This window comes from Microtus oregoni, unplaced genomic scaffold (genome assembly GCF_018167655.1).
Source record: "Microtus oregoni isolate MIOR12 unplaced genomic scaffold, Mior012 000002F_ref0000024, whole genome shotgun sequence".
NCBI classification, from domain to species: Eukaryota; Metazoa; Chordata; class Mammalia; order Rodentia; family Cricetidae; genus Microtus; species Microtus oregoni.
The window spans coordinates 25,695,643-25,714,912 of NW_024543061.1; the positions used below are offsets into that span (position 1 = coordinate 25,695,643).

Sequence of the window (19,270 nt, forward strand, 5' to 3'; positions counted from 1 at the left end):
TTCATGCCTCTTGTTGCATGTCTCAGCAATTTGCTTATTTTTATTTTTGTGAATAGTGAGGGACATTGAGCTATTTCTAGTGTAAAGTTTCAGTATTGTTCTTATTCAAGCAAGTCTTTTTAATGGGCCTAGATACTACTTTGTCTTGGTAAAAAACTTAGAACTGGAATATCCTGCTTAACTTTTTTTTAATGTTATTGTTGATTCATATATTTCTACTAAATTTATATAAATGCCATGATTTTAATTTTGAATTCATGGAAATTTTTCTTATGGAAGAATGAATACCTAGTATAATTTGGTAAGACTTTAAAAAGATGTATAGTCCATACTTCCATAAAATTGGTAAATGTCCAGTATGCAAAGTGCCAAAATCCTATGTTATGTACAAATTATGTACGGGCAAATTATGGCAAAGATTCTTGTGGGGATTAAATGATATAACCACTCTGGAAATCAACATACCGGTAGCTTTTCCAAACTTAAAGTATAACCAAAAGGCACTCTTGGTCATTTATCCCTTCTGGACTACCATCTTTACAAGGATATTTATAGCAGCATTTTTCATAATTGAGAAACATTAAGTGAGTGGTTAATTAAACGGTGGATTATTCCTCAGCAATAGAAAGAAAAGCACATTGACATGTCCTTGACCTGGAGAATTTTGCAGGTGAATAAGGCAGTCCTAGAAGGTAAAAATCTCATGATTCTATTAAAGAGACATTATAGTTTTTTGGCATTTGGTTATATGTAGTGCACATGCTCGTGTGTATGTGTGTTCCTGTGTGTGGATGGGCACAGCCTGTGCATGTGTCAATGTATGAGTGTGGAGGACTAGGCTGACATAAGAACCTTCCTGTATCACTCTCCACTTTCAGTGAGGCAGGATCTCTGCTTTGAGTCCAGAGCTTATTTACTTTGTTAGTCTAGCTAGTCAGCTAATCCCAGAGATTCCCTGTTTGTGAAATTACAGGTAAGCTACCAAGCCCACTGGATATGTATGTGGGTTCTGGTGATTCAGCCCTTATACTTGCATAGAATGCAAGTATACTTTATTTACTTATTCATCTCCCTGATCCATAATGTAAATGACAAAATTCTAGAATTGAGATCAGGTTAGTGGTTACCAAGAACTATGTGGTACAGGGTCAGAGGGCAGTCAGAGCTGTAAAAGGGAACTTGGGAGATCCTTACACTTTTGAAAATGTACATCATGGTTATGTCATTGTAAATATCCTTTCATGATGTAATAGTTCTCTAAGATGTTTGCTGATGAGGGGAACAGGTGAAGTGTGCTGGAGTTTTGTCTCTTTTATTGCATCAGTATGTTGATGTAGAATTCTCAAGATAGGAAAGTTCAACCAAAGTCCCAGTGGAACATTTTGATCAACTTTTACCTCTCTTTTTTTTCTTATTTCTTATATTATTTACCAAGTATAAACATATTTCCATTTGGTTTATGTTTAGTCATTCTGCTTATTTTTTAGGAGCCATTGAATCTCAGTATGACAAATTATATATTCTTAGATTCTAAATTTGTCTGTTTCTATACAGCATCTCTCTGTATGTCAGGGGATAAGATTTATTTGAACAAAACTTTCCAATCCTCACTTAAGTATACAAAGGCTGTGTGTGTGTATATGTGTGTGTGTGTGTGTGTGTGTGTGTGTAATGTGTTTTAAAATTTCAGGAGGCACCATGTGTCTTCAATAAAGGATCCATTACATACATTTGTGCATCATAATAATGTGTATAACTTTGTTTATAATGTACTTTGAACCTCAGATTTTGTGTTTCTTCTAGCATTAACTTTCTTGTAGCTATCTGGGGAGTGACTTTGAAGCTGTTTGACTCTTTGTATAAAATGTTTATATTGCACCTTCTATGTTAAATTCCTTACTTTTCATTTACGAGAACTGTTGCCAGTCTTTCATTACCTTCATTTATACGAAGATGGTTATTTATTTATATTTTTAAAAGCCACATTTCCCAATTAGCTCTTAAGCAGAGGCTCTATTCATTTTTGACAAATGAAGCAGAATAGGAGACTTGTTTGGAGAAGTTTCAATTTTCAAATTGTAAAACACCTTAACATTTTAGAAGATTAACGTAAATGAGTTAGGGTATAAGAGACTTTCTTAAAAATTACACTGTTCTGCTTGGTGGTAGTCGCACACTCCTTTAATCCCAGGACTCAGGAGGCAGAGGCAGGCAGCTCTCTGTGAATTCAAGGCCAGCCTGGTTTACAGAGCGAGTTCAGAACAGCCAGAGTTACACAGAGAAACCCTGTCTCAAAAAAAGAAACAAGAAAAAAAATTACACTGTGAAATTAGGTGTTTATTTAGTTCTTTTGATGATTGTCAGCTTTGGGAATAATTCCTTGGAGAGAATGCAGAAATGCCCCATTTTCTTTTGGATCCGTTTTTTTTTTTTTCTAATGGAAAGAATGACTATCCTTGATTTTTGTGTATGGAAAATTCTCTTAAAATTTTTTGTGTCTTCTTATTGGTCTGGCAGTTTAGCTCAGCCACCTTCTTACATACCCTTGGTTGTTCTGGTGTGTTAGAGACTCTGTAATAAAAAGGTGCGATTGGGGTGGGGGCAATGTAACTCATATAATACTGTTTTTAAAAGTGTAGAGTAACTTAAGTTTTAATTGTCTGCATTAATTCTGTCATGTACTAAATTTTTCTTGTTAATTTTCCTGAACTGCATTGGCTCTTACTCTTTAAGTCATTAGTCTATAAAGTGCACAGTTATATACAGATTATTCAGGTTAGGGATTCTGTAGCAAAAGGAACACTTAACCTTATAAGTGAAATTCAAATCTTTGCCTGATCAATTCCCCTAATCACAGAGGAAGTCTGCATTTTTGCTCTTGCCAGGTAAGTAGGTTGTAATTCTAAGCGGTTTGGTTTACTAAGCATGATTAAGACACCCTTCCCTTTGAGGTTTACCCTTTCACTCTAAGGTACAACTGTTTATCATCTTAGGTCAAAGGTTATAAAAAGCAGTCATCAATTAGAGCTTTATTGGTTGTAATTGGTAATGCTCTGAAAGGAGCCAGCTGAACTGAATCTGATAATAAAAGACTCTTTGTGAAAATATTTAATAAATTAACACTCTGTCGTGGACCGGGGAAGCTAATTATAAAGGCCAAGATTGTTAATCATGATGTTTACATTCTTCAAAAGCACAGACTGCTCCATAATCATTAGACCTCAGGTCTTTTTCTTTTCTATGTTTAAACCCCAGAGGGGATGCTCTTCCGTGCCTCCTGCCTGGGTATCGCTGCAGGAGGAAATGCCAAGACAAACACTGGTTATATGGGCATCTGAAAAATAAATAGGACTCTGCCAGAACATCAGACTGCCTGTGCTCTTTCCTAGAAGGGTCAGAAGTTTATGTAGATTCATTTTTGAATAAAATAAAATTTATTTTGAATAAAATAAAAAGTGGAAGCATTTGGAAAAAATGATGTTTTTAATGATAAATTGTCTTGAAGAGAAATTACCCTTTCTTCATAGCTTATTTTCTAAGATGTTTTAACATTGTGACATTGTTGTGGCTTTTGAAATGAAAGCATTTTTCTGACCTTTAAAATAGGTTTCCAGAGTTGTGACACACACCATCCTGACTCCTGAGTGACCTTGCTCGGGGAATACTCTGAATGGGTTTTTACATCTGGGAACAGAATGTTTCTAGATTTAAGCAATAGGGGGCATCTTGGGGTTGTTCTTTACATATGTTCCTGCAGTCTGATCTTTAGGGCAGTTCTAATGAAAGAAACCCTGCTTTGGGCCTGCTGTGCAAATTAGCCATCTGGTGAAGTGTAATATCCCGCTGAACATCATTATGGGGCCCTAGGAAGAGTGCTCCCCTTTACAGATGGACACAAATTAAAATCGCCCTTTAAGTTATTTTTTTTTTAAACTCTGAATAAACCTGTCTACACTTGGTTGCTGTGGCAGTTAAAAGAGTGTTCCAGCTGCAGGCAGGGTGGTGAAATTACAGGCTTTGCCCAAATGGAAATATTGCTTCCTGTAGACAAGCCGGAAGAACAATGGTTTGCATTTCCCTTCTTCTGTTCACCTCTTTGTTCTTTGTTTAGGTGTTTTGCTATTTCTTAGTCTGAGGGTTATTTTCTTTACAGTGATTAGTAAAAAAGTCTTTCATAGTCAGCAAACCATAGAAAGAATTGCTCGGTTAAGACTTGTGAAGTCAGCCAATGTCCTAGTCAGTATGCCATCGAAGAGGATATAGTGTCTGTCCTCTTTTGCATACTTTGTAGAGTTATTGCCCACATGAGGCGGCTTCTTGATGTCAGCTTTTTACCATTTCTATAATACTACACAAAAATTCCATTATTATTTTAAGACATGAGACTCAGTAACTACATGAAATAGATGTTTGTACTTGGTTGTTCCATAGGATCCATGAGGTATTTTCCTTGCCTTACTGTGAAAAACAGTCTTTGTGGCTTTGTCTGTCACCTGTGCATATCCTCCAGACACTATAAGTCACCTCCATGTTAGTCACGGTGTCTAACACAATGCAAGTCTTCATAAGGAATTGATATACTTGCTGTTTAGGGAATAGTGATATGGGAAACAACCTGTATATGTTATGTGTACAGTTCTGTGGATTTCTAAATATTTAAAGAAAATCTATTATATTTATTTATTTATTTCCCCCCTCCCCCTTGCATGAGTGTGTAGACACATGCCACAGTATTCTATGCTGATCTTAGGACAGTTTGGAAATTAGTTCTCTCCTTCATGCATATGGTACTCCAAGGATTGGACTAAAGTTGTTTGGCTTAGATATAACCTGCTGAACCAGTTTACCATTTACCTCTTTTTCATTTAGGAATATTTGTGATCCATACTTGGTTGAAACTACAGATGCAGAGCCCACATATATGGATGGCTAACTAGATATGGTATACATTTTATCAGTATGAGGAAAGGCATCCATAGAAAGGTTCTTTGTTTGACCTTTCTCCCCCCCCCCCTCTCTTTCCTTTCTTTCTGTCCTAGACCCACATGGTCCCAATTGTTTGATGGTGCACATTTGTAACCTATATCTGCAGATTGTGTATTTGAACTTGGTTAGAAGCCGATTTTCCTGCTCCTTTATACCTAAACACAAAGCCTCACCCATTTGTCCACATTGGATGGAAGTATTCATTGATTATGTTTTATTCCTGTCTAGGCAAGTACTTAAACACATGAAGAATTCAGGCTTTTACTTGTATTTTATTTTCAAATATTTAATGTGATTCTGATATTTGTATGATTGGAGAATATGCCTTTGAGGATAGTTGTGTGGATAAAAGATGTTGAAGGATGTTTTTACTGCGGGACAGTGATCTTTAACCATGTAAAGATTTGTCACTTGTATTAGTTTAATAAAACACTGATTAGGTGTTTGACACCTAAAAGGTGGGGCCAGGAAGATCAGTTCATGGCCATCCTCAGCTACATGAGAGCTTATGCCAAAACAACACCCTCTCTACTACAAGCAAAACAAAGAGATATCTTCTTTAATATACTGTTGGTGTCAGTATATTAAATCATATCAGCCAATTACACTATAGTAATGTTTGCAGAAAGCTTATCTAACACACAGGTTTTCTCTGTAAATCACATTGTAAGCCTTTATGAGCTTAGGAACACTGGATAACATTTTATTTGTTACAGCTAAGGGCCATTTTAAAGGGCAGAATAATGAACAAAAAGCACAAAAATGCATACATAGAATGTGGCATTGGATAGGCCATGAAAGTGATACAGGTTTACAGTATTTGACCTGAAACAAAAGGTGGCGTATTGCCTTGTTTGACCTTAACTAAGAACATGTGCATTGGATAATTTGAAGTTTTAGAAATTCTTCACATAACTATGAATATTTTTGAACAGGCTCTGAGTATTGATTTTGTAGTTCAGCTAACTTTTAACAAGTGATGAATTTGCAGGTTCAGAGTTTTTTCACAATGAAAATGCACTTTATCCTTTCCCCTGTGTTCCTTTTTTAAAACGAGATGCCATCAAACTGTTAACCCAAGATAGGAATGGTGTGTGAGCTCCTATTCTTTATCACAACATCTACTTTGTTCATGTGCCTTTAAATGCATCTCAGAACTGTCCTTCTTCCCTCCCTCCCTCCCTCCCTCCCTCCCTCCCTCCCTCCCTCCCTTCTTTCTTGGTTTTTTGAGACAGGGTTTCTCTGTGGCTTTGGAGCTTGTGTCCTGGAACTAGCACTTGTAGACCAGGCTGGCCTCAAACTCACAGAGATTGCCCTGCCTCTGCCTCCTGAGTGGGATTAAAGGCGTGCGCTACTCCCCCCTCCACCCCCCGCCAGCTCTAATTCTTTCAATTTGTATAAATGTTAGGTCCCACCTGCTCCCCAAACATTTTCTGTCAGTAAACTAATCCTTTATGTCCCTCCCTTCTCCTCTCCTTCAAAACTATAGAATCTGTTAGTGATTCAGAGTTTGGAGCTAAAATGAAGCCCCTGTGTTCATCTAGTGACCTGTTTCTGAATGGGGAAGTACCAGTTACTCAGACTAGACTGGGCAAATGCCTGCTTCTTGAATTTGCCTTTAGACACCAAGTTGATAAAATTGGCCGAAGTAATAGACTTATTAAAGGTGAATTATTTAATAGCCACCAGGGATAATCCAACTCACCTTTGTAAACTTGGAAGCCAGACTTATTAGATAAGTTGGTCCTTTTTCTATTGAAGGAATATTAGAAAGAAAATGAATTTGATTTTTATATAGAATTTCCTCTTGTATATTCTCTATCATTTACAAGAAAGAAATCAAATTAGTGCCTGATGGTCTAATTAGAATGGAGGCTTTCTCTAAATTCACGGCTAAGTGTATCTTGGCTCTGAAGAATGTTAAATATGTAATGTCACACTAGGATAATAAAGGTCATTTAGGGCTGTTAACCTTAAAATGAAAAGCCCTCCAGTGTATACAGCATGTAATTGACATTTAACAGCACCAGTATCCTATGTGTTGGTAACAAGTAGGGAATAACTTTAGCATATCAAATGGCAGTTTCCACTTGTTACTTAATAATTTGAATAATTTCCTTCCTCATTAAATGGTGAATGAATAAAGTGATGAAACAGTCATGCTAATATTTGATTTCATTTTATAGATAAGAAGTACTTGTAGAGAGTGATAATCACTTTGGCAGTTTTAGGTGTTTGTTTTTAAGGTTACAGGGCTTAATAGCCATGATCCAGGGGCCAAGTTCATCTTGCGACCTGTATCTATTTAGTCTGTGGACTGAAACTGAGTTTGACATTCTTAACATAAAAAAGTAAGACTTCCTGAAATGTAAAAATTAGAATATCTATTTCGGTTTCTTCAAGAAAGGTTTTTGGGTACATGCCACATTTCTTTGTGGTTGTCTGCAGCCATCTCAGCATTGCAGAAGAATTAGTGAAGCAGCTGCTGGTCAGCCTGGAGAAGCAGTTGTCCTCTTTACAGAGGGTTTTTGCCCAAAACCCACCCTACTCTGTGGTATGTTTGTTTGATTGTGACTTCAGTTAGTGTTCTCAGTTCAGGTAGATAATAACATAACAAAGAAGTCATGCTGAATAAGCTTCAACTTTTTATGTGGTGGAAGAACACACCCTAGATAATTGCACGAATAGAGGCTGCTTTCTCCTTACCACCTAGCTCATCTGATTTATCTTAAAAAGTAAGGGCATATATAAATGCTTGTTTTGGGTGAGGCTTCATATCTCATTAAGTCCATGTAGCAGCTGCACAAGGTTGAAATCTTTTTCTTTTGTGGTTTTAATTTTCAAATTTTAATTAATGCTTGATGGAGTACAGTAGGCATTTTCTTGATTGATGATTGATGTGGAAGGATCAGGCTCACTGCTTATGGTCTCACCCGTGGACAGGTGGTTGTTCTGGGTGGTGGTATCAGAAAGCAGGCTGAGCAAGGCATGGGGACAAGGTTGAAATCTTTACACATGAAAAGGATACTGCACAAGCACAGATGAATAGATAGTGAAATATAAATTAGCAGTTCCATTGGTAGGATGGGCAGAACCGTAGTTAGAATCTAGTCACCTGGGTCTAAAATAGTGCTCTTAGTCTCCATGGGATCTTTCTGCTTCTTTTACTCGATTGAGAAAAGTTTCGGGTTAAGAACATTTAAGTCACAATGGGGCATATTATAACAAAACCCTCTCAGTTTGTACTATTTTGCTAGCGCTGCTATAGCAAGTACCACAAACTATATGACTTACAACAACAGAAGTTTGTTCTATCCCAGTTCTGGAAGCTTGAATTACAAATTAAAAGCATCTTGGCATCTTGGAGGCCACATTCCCTTTTGAGACTATGGGAAGAATCTTCATTTCTTCCTAGCATCTGTGGGTCCCAGAAGTTCTAGGTGCTCTTTGCTTAAGTCTGAGTGGCCCCACCTCTGCCTCTTTCAGCACACACCAGTCTGTCCGAAAGAGCCTTTCTTGGTCTTCTTGGTAAGACTTCACCCGAGGAAAGGATTTGTCATCCTTAGCTCTTGCCTTTCTTACTTTGAATCCTATCTAAGCTGTTTTTCATACTGGGCAGTTTTCCTTCTGAAATGTTCTATTTGTTTTTGAAGGGACATTTTCTTACTTATTGTAACATTTTACTGTTCTTTTTTAACTTTAATTTTAGTGAATTTATAATTACTGACTCAGAAACTGGCCTTGGTGTGCTAAAGCTTTCATTGTATCCATGTTGTTGTAAATGTCACTCCTGTCTATGCTTCAGGGTTTTGTGATTAGGTTCAATAAATGGTCATAGTTGCTTTTATTATTTGTGATTATCATCATTACAATAGTAGGTTTTGAGATATATGGTGTTCTTTAAATTCTACACCTGAAGTCTGCTCAATTCTTATCCATTTTAAGGATAATTGGTGCAATTATATTATTTCCTCTTGCTTGTTTTACAGGGTGCCCGAGAAACGTTTGAAAATTACTACCGAAAACAGAGACGAAAACAGGCTCGTTTGGTGCTCCAGCCTCCGTCAAACATGGTAGGCTTGCTACCTGCACTTTCTGTACTTTTACTTTTTTCTTCCTGGTAGCTAACTGTGCATGCTTGTGTGTGTGTGTGTGTGTGTGTGTGTGTGTGTGTGTGTGTCTATGTGTCTGTGTACATTTATGCATGTGCACCTGCCTATATGTGCTTGGTGTCATTCTCACACAACTTTGGCAAATGTGCCTTGAAGTAAAAATGGCTGTAAATGTTCTTGACTGTTAGGTGCTATCCATTATTTTATGTTCTGGGTATGTATCAGTTTACTCATTTCCATTGTTAATTTGTAGAATTGTGGCGTTATCGTTATACTTACCTTATGGTCTATGAGATTAAGTTCCCGAAAATAAGTAACTGATTTTCACATCTAAAAGTAATAACTCAGAAACAGTAATTTTGCTTTTCTTGTTGCAGCATGAAACCTTAGATGGCTACAGGAAGTATTTCAATCAAATTGTAGGGTAGGTACATATTTAAGTTTCTATACTTCTTTTGTAAGAGTTATAAAAGATATACCTTTACTTTTGAAATTTTTTCTATGCTTTTTGGTAAATTCAAGAGAAAAAATAGATTTTTATTTTCTTATAATTAAGAAGGAACATCTCTGGGTCAAGGTAACACAGCTCTCAGTCAGTGCTTGGGGAGGTTAGGAGACAAGTATCACCCTGGGCTGCACAGAGATACGCTATTTCAAAAACAAAAATGAAAGGGACAGCTTACCCTTTCTAGCATTATATTTTTGGAGGATGCTTTTATGAGTAAATAATTAAAAATGGACTCATAATGTTATTATACTTGATGTTTTGTTTCTTCATTCTTTGTTCCAATATGGAATGAGATAATCAGCCGCAGTGGAAGAATTTTTTCAGACAGCAAAATATTTTAGACCCAGAAGAATTTAGCAACTTTGTCACAACAATTTGGTTCTGTGCTAGTCTGAAAACAGCTGTGTATGATTCAGAAATCTGTGGGTAAAACGGTTACATTAGAGTAGCCTTATTAAACAGACTGCTGCCAGGCTGATTCCACAGGGTGGGATGAAGAAGTTGTTCCCATCTAGAGTGGACACAGTAGTGTTAGGGTTACTGGATGAAGGCCCTCATAAACAAGCAGCTTTTTCCGACTATGAGATGGTGACCGTGGTTAGAAGAAAGGCAGCGGAATTTGATTATTTCATCGAGCTTACTTGACCACCTCTTCTTCCTTCTCTCACTTTTTCTCTAGCATTCCTTCTTTCCTCCATTGCTTTCTTTCATCAGATTTATATTGCTTCCATGTAATGAGTAACCTCCATTATGCCTATCATTGAGGGTTGAAGGATGTAGCTATTGTTAGAGTGGTTGCCTAGCATGCATGGCTTTCATCCTCAGCACAGCAGAAAAGAAGGTGTGGTGGCACACACCTGTAACCCCAGCACTGGGAATGTGGAGGCTGGAGGGTCAGTAGTTTAAGGTTATTTTTTGCTATACAGGCAGTGTAAGGTCAGCCTGAACTACATGCGACATGAGACCTTGGGTGTGGGTGTGGGTGTTTTAGTAATTTAAAAACCTGCTAATTAAGTTTTCTTTAGATTTGAATGAGCATCAAGGTAACTGAAGATATGTTTTAAATGCACAATAAGCTAAAACAAGGAAATTCAAAACATAAAATTTAATTTTAAAAAATATCTTATTCTGAGTTTTTATTTTAAGATAAAGTTTCATAAAGTTACTTGAAAAATCATTCTGGAGCTTAGGCAAAGCTTGCTTTAGCCTCCTGAGTTTCTGGAGTTATAGACCTAATTAGGGGAATTATTTTGATGTGTTATATGTTTAATTCTTAAAATATATAAATTTCTACTTAAAATTAGCTTCTTGAAGTGTATTATATTTTTAAACTATGTTGGAAGTAAGGTCTACAAGCTGTATATACTTCCTCTTTTAAATTGTTGGGCTCGTGGTTGATAGAAATGATACTTCCATCTTGGTAGAGTATCTAAGATATTAATATGATTATAGAGACTTGTTCAATATGTTAAGTAATTTTCTTTATGATAATGAATATCTTTCTTCAGAAAAAAGTATTCCCTTTGAATTACATGACAATTGCTAATGTCAAAGCTTAGCGGTCAAGCTATAGCAACTGTATCCTCTGACATCTGTGTTTTCTTCCTAATCTCAGCTTTTTTGTAGTTGAAGATCACATTTTGCATACAACCCAAGGTTTAGTGAATAGAGCCTACATTGACGAGTTGTGGGAAATGGCACTTTCAAAGACCATCGCAGCATTGCGCACCCACTCGGTATGTAGGGCACCACAGGAAGTGCTTCCTCACCACTGAGAATCTGCATAGTGTTTGGTGTTGCACTGATTTCAATTCGACATATATCTCTTTGGCAATCCCTGTTTGGAGACTGTGAAAGTGATTAATTTATACTTCTGAGTTCTGTAGCACTGCGCTTGCCTTGTTGATGCTATCTGCAATAAGAAACAACCCCTCGTGTCTATCCATTATTCTTTGTGTGTCGAGCAGTGGTCTGTGTATTTTATATACTTCATTCTCAATGTATACTAAGCAGCATATTATCATTAGTACGTTGTTATGTGCTTCCTATTTATGTGCTCTTCACATTTATACATATTGCTAGAGAATTGCTGTAGTGAGTGTTGCTCTACAATTGGCCTTCCTCTCTGCTTGCCTAGGCTGAGACCTCTAGGCTTTTGCTGGCCAACTACACATTAAACTTAACTCAGTGGAGGTGTTAGTGGCAGGATAGTGGACAACTTACTAAAACTTTAAAATGTCAAATTTTCTTGTTGCTGGCTGCTCATCACTCCTTGAACACTTGTCCATGGTAGTCCTTCACTGTTCCTGTTTCTTATGCCTGGAATACCACTTTATGGATATTTGCATAAAATATAACTTCCTTAGTGTATTAGTTTAATTTATAGTCAGTATCTCAGTAGTTTTATTACTGGCAGGGTATCTACCTTACATTGAACGAATGTATAATGTTTTAAGTCAACAGCAAATAAGAGCTTAGTAGATTTAAAAAGGAAGTCTATCAATTGAAAAAGTACAAGTGAAAAGCAAGGAATGAGAAGAAAATGATTGTCATTGAAGTCGTAATGCTTTCCTGAGTGGGAGTGATGAGGTTCCGGTGAGCATATCTGAGAGGTTCTTGGCAGGCAGCTAGTATTTACTGAGGCCGGTACAACTGCAGTTGCAGCTATTACCTTTGTTGTATATGTTCTGTTCTTAACATGAAAGGATATAAAGCAGAAGAAAATAATGGAAAGATACCAAAATAAACTTGAATCTAAGATATAAAAATAGTTCTTTGGAAATTTTTGAGCATCAGATACAGAAATTTAATTCCAAGATAAGACTACATGCCTTTTCATGATCAAGAAGACAAAGTCGAAGTCAGAAATTTATCCCATAGTCACAAAGAGGTGGAAAATATGAAAAGAATAGTTAAAAAATGAGGATTGTAATTGGAAAATAGCTGACTGAGATTGAGAAAATACAGTGTCTGTAGTAATAGAAAAGTGGAAAGGGTTGATTGAGTGACAGAGAGGAAACTGACAGCCAATCCAAATGGACAGACATGCAGACTCTTCATCATGGCCATCACATTAATTAGTCCAATAAAAGGTGAATTACATTCAGAAATATTTAATGGACACTTCAGGTTAGTTCAAATAACAGGCTTTAATGCTCACTTCAAGGAATTGAAAGAACTCATGCAATAAAATACATGGAAGGAAGGAAATCTGGGGAAATTAGAAACTTATAAATAGAAAACTTAAAATAAGATGGCTTGAGTAGGTCCATTTCTGTCAATAACCCAGGAAGTGTGGGAGCGCTAGACCATGACACTGCTTAGAACAGTTTTCACATAAGGAAATCCCAACAGTCTAGAAAGCAGGGAAAGAAGAGATTCAAGCAGGAAGATTGGAGCTATTTGACATCAAAAAGACAAGGATCCTTTAGAAGTAACATAGACATAGAAAAAATACATGGTAATAGGAAAAACTCAAATACATCCTCATTATGGGGACATCAAACATATTACCATCAGATCTTGAGAGGCTGCCTGGAGAACAAATAATAAAGTTATAACTGAGGAAATTGGAATATCAGAATTGATGAAATTTTAAATTAATAGCATATACTCTTTAGTCTTCTTGTGGAAACTGTCTTCCAGGTCAACTAAGTAATCAGATGTGTGCAGGCAAGGTTATATGGTACTTATTTGCAATTTTTATTTTCTATTTATTTATGCTTATATTATATCCCTTGTACTGTTTAATGTCTTTTTTCTTTTTGTATAATTAGACTTACCTACGTTACCTGTCTTACTGATTCTATATTTATCTGGTTTAAATGATCAGATCTTTATGTCTTTTTCACATCATCATTTCATTTTATTACATAATCATGGTTATTTGTCATTAAGTTTCCATAGTGTCATCAGTGCAGTGTTTGGTCAGGTTGTTTTCAGTATTTTGTATTTTCTAATGTTTGCATATAGAGAAAGATAAAGATTTATTTTGAAAATGGCTTTAGACACACACCACAGTTTTGATACAAAGTGTTTTATTGTTGCTCATTTTAAAATAATCTATCCATTTTGATTTTTTAAAAATTTTTGTATTTTAGTTTATTGATTGCTGAGCCATCTTGTTGACCCCATTTTGTTTTCTTCTTTAAAGAATTTTAAAATGTGTTTTCACATGTTAAAGATATAGATCTTTTTACTGAACTCTGTCTCCTTAGTTCTTCTCTGGTTGAGTTTGTTGTTACCTTGTGCCAGAAAATGGTTAGACTCCTCTAATAAGTGCCTGTACCAGGTGGTGTGTTAAACAATGTCATAAGTAAAAATGCAATATTTTTATGAGATATTTCTCTCCCTTTTGCCTATTTCCTTTAGTCCTACTGTTCTGATCCAAACCTTGTGTTAGATTTGAAGAACCTCATTGTACTCTTTGCTGACACACTCCAGGTACGTGCATGATTGACAGTTGCCTTTCTAGAGGAGGATTCCACCAGCTATGAATTTCTCTCCCAAGCCTGACTCACTCTATTGAGTTTCTAATGTTTATTCTTTTTCTAGAGCTAGATCTTTCTATTTCTTTATAATGGTAATCAAGGCTTTATTTTGACCAGTTATGCTCTTTTAAGTAGCTCCTATTCCTTTTCTCTGTCAGAGGAAAAGAAATGCTCACATCATTTGAAACTGTAGAGTTTTAAGTGTTTGTAGTTCCAACCATAGCACCCATGTACTTTGTGGTGTAGTCCACTACCGCTTCTTAGTGATGGTGGTAGACATTAGTGAGATAGGAGTAGCTGCACTTTCTCTCTGTTCTTAGAGAATTCTTTGGACAGTAAGCTACCATAGGAAGAACTTATCTAAGAGTATATATTGGTTTAAATTTTTATCGTTTTCTTTTTATGGCTGAACCTAGAAATTTTGATATGTGTCTTTGAAGTTTTGAGTGTTAAACACTAGATATAAGGGTAGAGATGAACAATTCTGATGTCATTTTTTATTGTTTAAATAATGAGACATCTTTTAGCAATTAATTTTACTTTTGTTTATTTAAAAAGTCTCCTTCAAAAACTAATTATTTTCTTTCAGGTGTATGGTTTTCCTGTGAATCAACTTTTTGATATGCTTTTAGAAATCAGAGACCAGTATAGCGAGACTCTGTTGAAGAAGTGGGCAGGTGTTTTCAGGTAAGGGACTGAAGTTTCCATATTCCTGTCCTTCCCTGCCCTATGCATTTGCACCTTTGCAGGAGATAAGCAAGACTTTACAGAGAAAATGAGCACCAAGAGCATACGGCTTAGTTTTTTTAAATGCTCCAGTTTTCCAGAATTCTAATAATTTGTAATGATTTGTGAATTGATCTTCCAAGGCAGCCTATGTCAGTATATTAGTACCTGCTATGTTGGGAAAGCCCCATAGTCTATTTGTTATGTTTGTTTCCTTAGATAAAGGCAGACTTACTGGTTCACACCAAATTATCTTGTCTTCTTACCATTGTATAATTTTGGTTTTCCTAAAGATCATACTTAGTTTGGTAGTGGTAGTTAAGCTGTCATGGATAGTAGTAGGTCCTTAGAAAAACATTTTATTTTACAGACAGAGTCTCCTACTTCCCAGGATGACCTTGGACTCCTGATCTTTCTTCTCCACCTTTTAAGTGCTGGAATTATTGGTATATCCTACTGGGTTTGGCTCACTTTTTTTAGCTATCCACTATTTAATAACTTATGTTATCTCTCATCATTATTTTTCATAAGCAGAGAACTGGCTTATTGTAGTTCATATCTGAAGCATGCTGTTTAAGTAGTTATTGCAATATACATACAATAATGGGAAATTCTTCTGTAACATTTCCTCCCAGCATAGGCCTCTTGAGAATAGTTCTTTAGTACACATCTCTTGTCATTTCATTTCAGTTTCTAGAAAGATAAAGCTATCTTCTTGTTTTAATCTTAATTTTGTGCTTGAAGTTTTTGCCACAGCAATACAGCAAGACAAAGAAAAAAAGGAATACAAATAGGGAGGACTAAAATTATCCTTATTTGCAGATGATATGATTCTCCACTTTAAAGACATCTAGACTCCACCAGAAAACTCTTAGAACTTTTAAACATCCTCAGCAGAGTTGCAGGACATAAATCAATATCCTGGAATCAGTAGCTTTTCTATATTCTAAGATCAGGCATGCTGAGAAAAACTCAGGTTAACAACCCCATACATCATTCATTGTATCCTCAAATATATATAACAAACAAAAAAGAAACCCAGGAATAAATTAACCAAGGAGGAGAAATGCCTCCACAATGGAAAGTAGGGTCTCTGAAGAAGTAAAGAAGACCCTGGAGGTTAGAGGACCTCTGGGTCTCTGGGGCTAGTATTATGGAAATGACTGTATTACCCAAAGTAGCATGCAGGTTCAGTGCAGCCCACATTGGAGTTCCAGTCTCTCCTTTACTTCAAGAGTTCTTCTTGCCCATTGCTTGTGTCTCCTTGTCAGCTTATCTTGTTTTCAAGTTTATTTTTAAACCTTCACCCTCATCTTTTAATCTTATTCTGAACAGTTCATGAACATATCATTATTTAGTTCAATTCATTCATATATTAATGTAAGTGTGTACACTTCTAGAATCCTGATGTAACTAGTGCTGATGATTGCTTTCATGGTAAGGTTATCTCTGCAGGCAGTAGAGACAGCATGGACTAGCCACTGCATTCTGTGCTTTCATGGGTTTCTGTTTGGATTTCATAGGAAGTTTTCTGCTTTCAGAGAACTCTTAATGTACTCAGGGAGAGAGAACTTATTACTGGAAAACAACATGTGTGATTAGTACAAAGCAGAAGATAGAGGAGAAGGAACATAGCTTGGATTAATTATTAGAAATTATTTTTTCTCTCTGACACTTTCCTAAGTTAGAATGCATTGTCTGGTACATAATTAAAACTGTGGTTATGATTCAATATATCTTACTAAAATAATCAGCGCCAATATTCTCTTCTCATTTGCTTCCCAGTTACCCTTAATTTTCTGCCCATTTGTAAATCACAGATACTAGAAGGTCATGTTATAGTTGTTCTCCACTTGTTCCAGGGCTTAGTTTCTCTCTTGATTTCTTTTTAAAATGCCCAAAATGACTGAATTGTAGGAGTGTAGTAAGGACTGGGAAGTGTTTATCTGAAATTGTGGTAAATGTACAATCCTTAAACTGTCTTGGAAAAGTCTCTGTGTTTAACCCTCTTTTCTCCCTCCCTCTCTTTTCATTTTTTACAGAAACATACTTGATTCTGACAACTATAGTCCCATACCAGTAACGAGTGAAGAGACATATAAGAAGGTTGTAGGACAATTTCCATTTCAAGATATAGAACTGGAAAAGGTAAGGGATGCATTAAGGTAAAATTCTCTCTCTCTTTCTTTTCAGTTAGATTAAATTCTCTCTGAAACTGAGATACTCCATATCGATAGATTTTTAAAATTTTCAAAGACTTTCTTCTGGGTCTTGATATACAGAATCACTTCATTAGAAATCTGAAAAAGGCTTTGAGGTCCTACACATCTTTAGAGTTTTTCAGATCACTGGGGTAACGTAATTTGATTAAAATTTGAAATTTTTAATTTCGCTGTACTATTCAAATAGTTTCTTCTAAGACCAGACATTTAAATTTGCTCTATTTGGTATAACTCTATTGTTTTGACAGTGCATCAAGAGCTTTCTCTCCACCAAAGTGATGGTGCAGAGGAGTTTTCCTCTAGCCACCCCTTTCTACCCAAGCTCTTCGTTGCACGTAAGCCCTTCACATGAGAAGTATGAAAGTACAGATTTAAGTATTGTCTTGCTATTTATGAAGTCATAGATACTTTTCCAATGTGGTTCCATGGCACATTGGAACTGGGGGAAGTCAGGGCAAGAACTTATACAAGGTAGGAACTTAGAGGTAGGAAATGATACAGTGCAATTTACTGATTTGCTCAGCCTGTTCTAACATCATCCAGCTCCACCTTCTCAGGGATGGCATCACCCACAGTAATCTGGACTCTCCCACACTAGTCATCAATCAAGAAAATGCCACACAGACTTACCTGTAAGCCAGTCTTATGGATTCATTTTCTCTATTAAGTCTGCTTCTTCCCATATGACCCTAGTTTTGACATCAAGTTGACTTAAAAGCCAGCCAATACAGTTGGCCCCTTGTCAGCTTGACACACAAACACATTCCTTATCAAGGCATAACCTTTCCTTTCTTATTTATTTCCCCAAATTTCATATTAACATCAGTATCACAGTGTAAAACATCCCAACTTTTAAAACTTCTACAGTCTTTTTAAAAAAATTCAGATACTTTAAAATTTTATCCTCTAAAACATCTAACGTCTCAAGTTCAAAGTTTCTCTAGACTAGCCGTTTCTTTAAAATGTCTAAAACATCTGTAAAATTCCAGGGTCTCTCAATTGCGTGCTTCTGTAAAATTGAAAATAAGTTAAATACTTTCTTACTCTAAGAAGGAAGATCCAGGGCACAGGCATAAACCAAATCAAAGCCCAAATTCAACAGTGTAAAAAGATCAGTGCTTGATGTCTGGGACTCATGATCCTCTGGTCTCCAAAGGATCAGGAATACTTCTTGGCTCTGCCATGGGCAGTATACATAGTTTGTTTCCTAGGCTCTGGCTAGCTCTACTGCACAGTTGTTGCTTTCCTCATGGGACAACCCTAAAAGTCTGGTATCTTTTCTGAATCTAGACTCTTTTCTGCAACGAATAGGCTCCTCTGGGCTTTCTTAAGGGAACTCTGACCCTGCCATATGCTGCCAAGCCTTAGTGTCTCTCTGTGACCCCTTCAGTCCTGAGTCTTCACATTTACCATTGGCCTTTTTCGACCTCTCATGTCAAACCATAGCTGCTCTTCATTAACCTTTGTGCCCTAAAAAATCAGTACCACCTGGAGGACTCTTAAATATTAACCATGCTCAGCTGCCAGCATGATATGTAGTCTTGGATCCCAGTGGACCACAGCCTCTATGTGCTTTAGTAAGTTTTTCTAAGTCCCTCCAGCCTGCTCCCAAATATGGCCTATAGCTCAGGCTTATTACCAACTAGCTCTTATATCTTAAATTAACCCATTTATATTAATCTACATTTTATGCAGCTTTTTACCTTTTCTTCATTTTGTGTGTCTGACTCCCTCTCTGTCTTGTTTGTGTCACTCCTGTCCATGTTTCCTGCATATCTACATTCATCTTCTCCTTCCTTCTCTCCCTAGAAATCCCAGCTATACCTCCTGCCTAGCTATTGGCCATTCAGCTTTTTATCATGCCAATCACAGCAATATACCTTCACAGTGTACAAATATCCCACAACAATGTGCTGACCCTGAAAAATTATTCCCAGATTTATGTCCTCAGTGATACTGGGGATATTAGTTTCTAGACTCTAACTAACCAGCACCAATTGTCCTGGTAAAGTAAAGTCTTTACGTAAGCAGTTCTGGTTTCTTTTTAAATACAGCTAATTCTTCAGCCCCAGCTGACTAGAATCACAGATTCTTTTACTCATTATGTATACAGTGTTCTGTCTGCGTGTATGCCTGCAGGCCAGAAGAGGGCACCAGACCTCATTACAGATGGTTGTGAGCCACCATGTGGTTGCTGGGAATTGAACTCAGGACCTTTGGAAGAGC

General features: G+C 36.6%; 1 protein-coding gene across 3 annotated transcripts in view; it reads left to right on the forward strand.

Annotated features, from left to right (window-relative positions):
• Exoc6b (exocyst complex component 6B) overlaps positions 1 to 19,270 on the forward strand; it is a 477,853-nt gene that overhangs the window by 224,142 nt on the left and 234,441 nt on the right. For all 3 annotated transcript variants that reach the window (XM_041645429.1, XM_041645442.1, XM_041645435.1), the window contains exons 9-14: positions 8,976 to 9,059; positions 9,476 to 9,522; positions 11,222 to 11,342; positions 13,978 to 14,049; positions 14,686 to 14,783; positions 16,865 to 16,970. In XM_041645429.1, the coding sequence (XP_041501363.1) occupies positions 8,976 to 9,059; positions 9,476 to 9,522; positions 11,222 to 11,342; positions 13,978 to 14,049; positions 14,686 to 14,783; positions 16,865 to 16,970 (528 nt within the window). The remainder of the gene's footprint in view (positions 1 to 8,975; positions 9,060 to 9,475; positions 9,523 to 11,221; positions 11,343 to 13,977; positions 14,050 to 14,685; positions 14,784 to 16,864; positions 16,971 to 19,270) is intronic.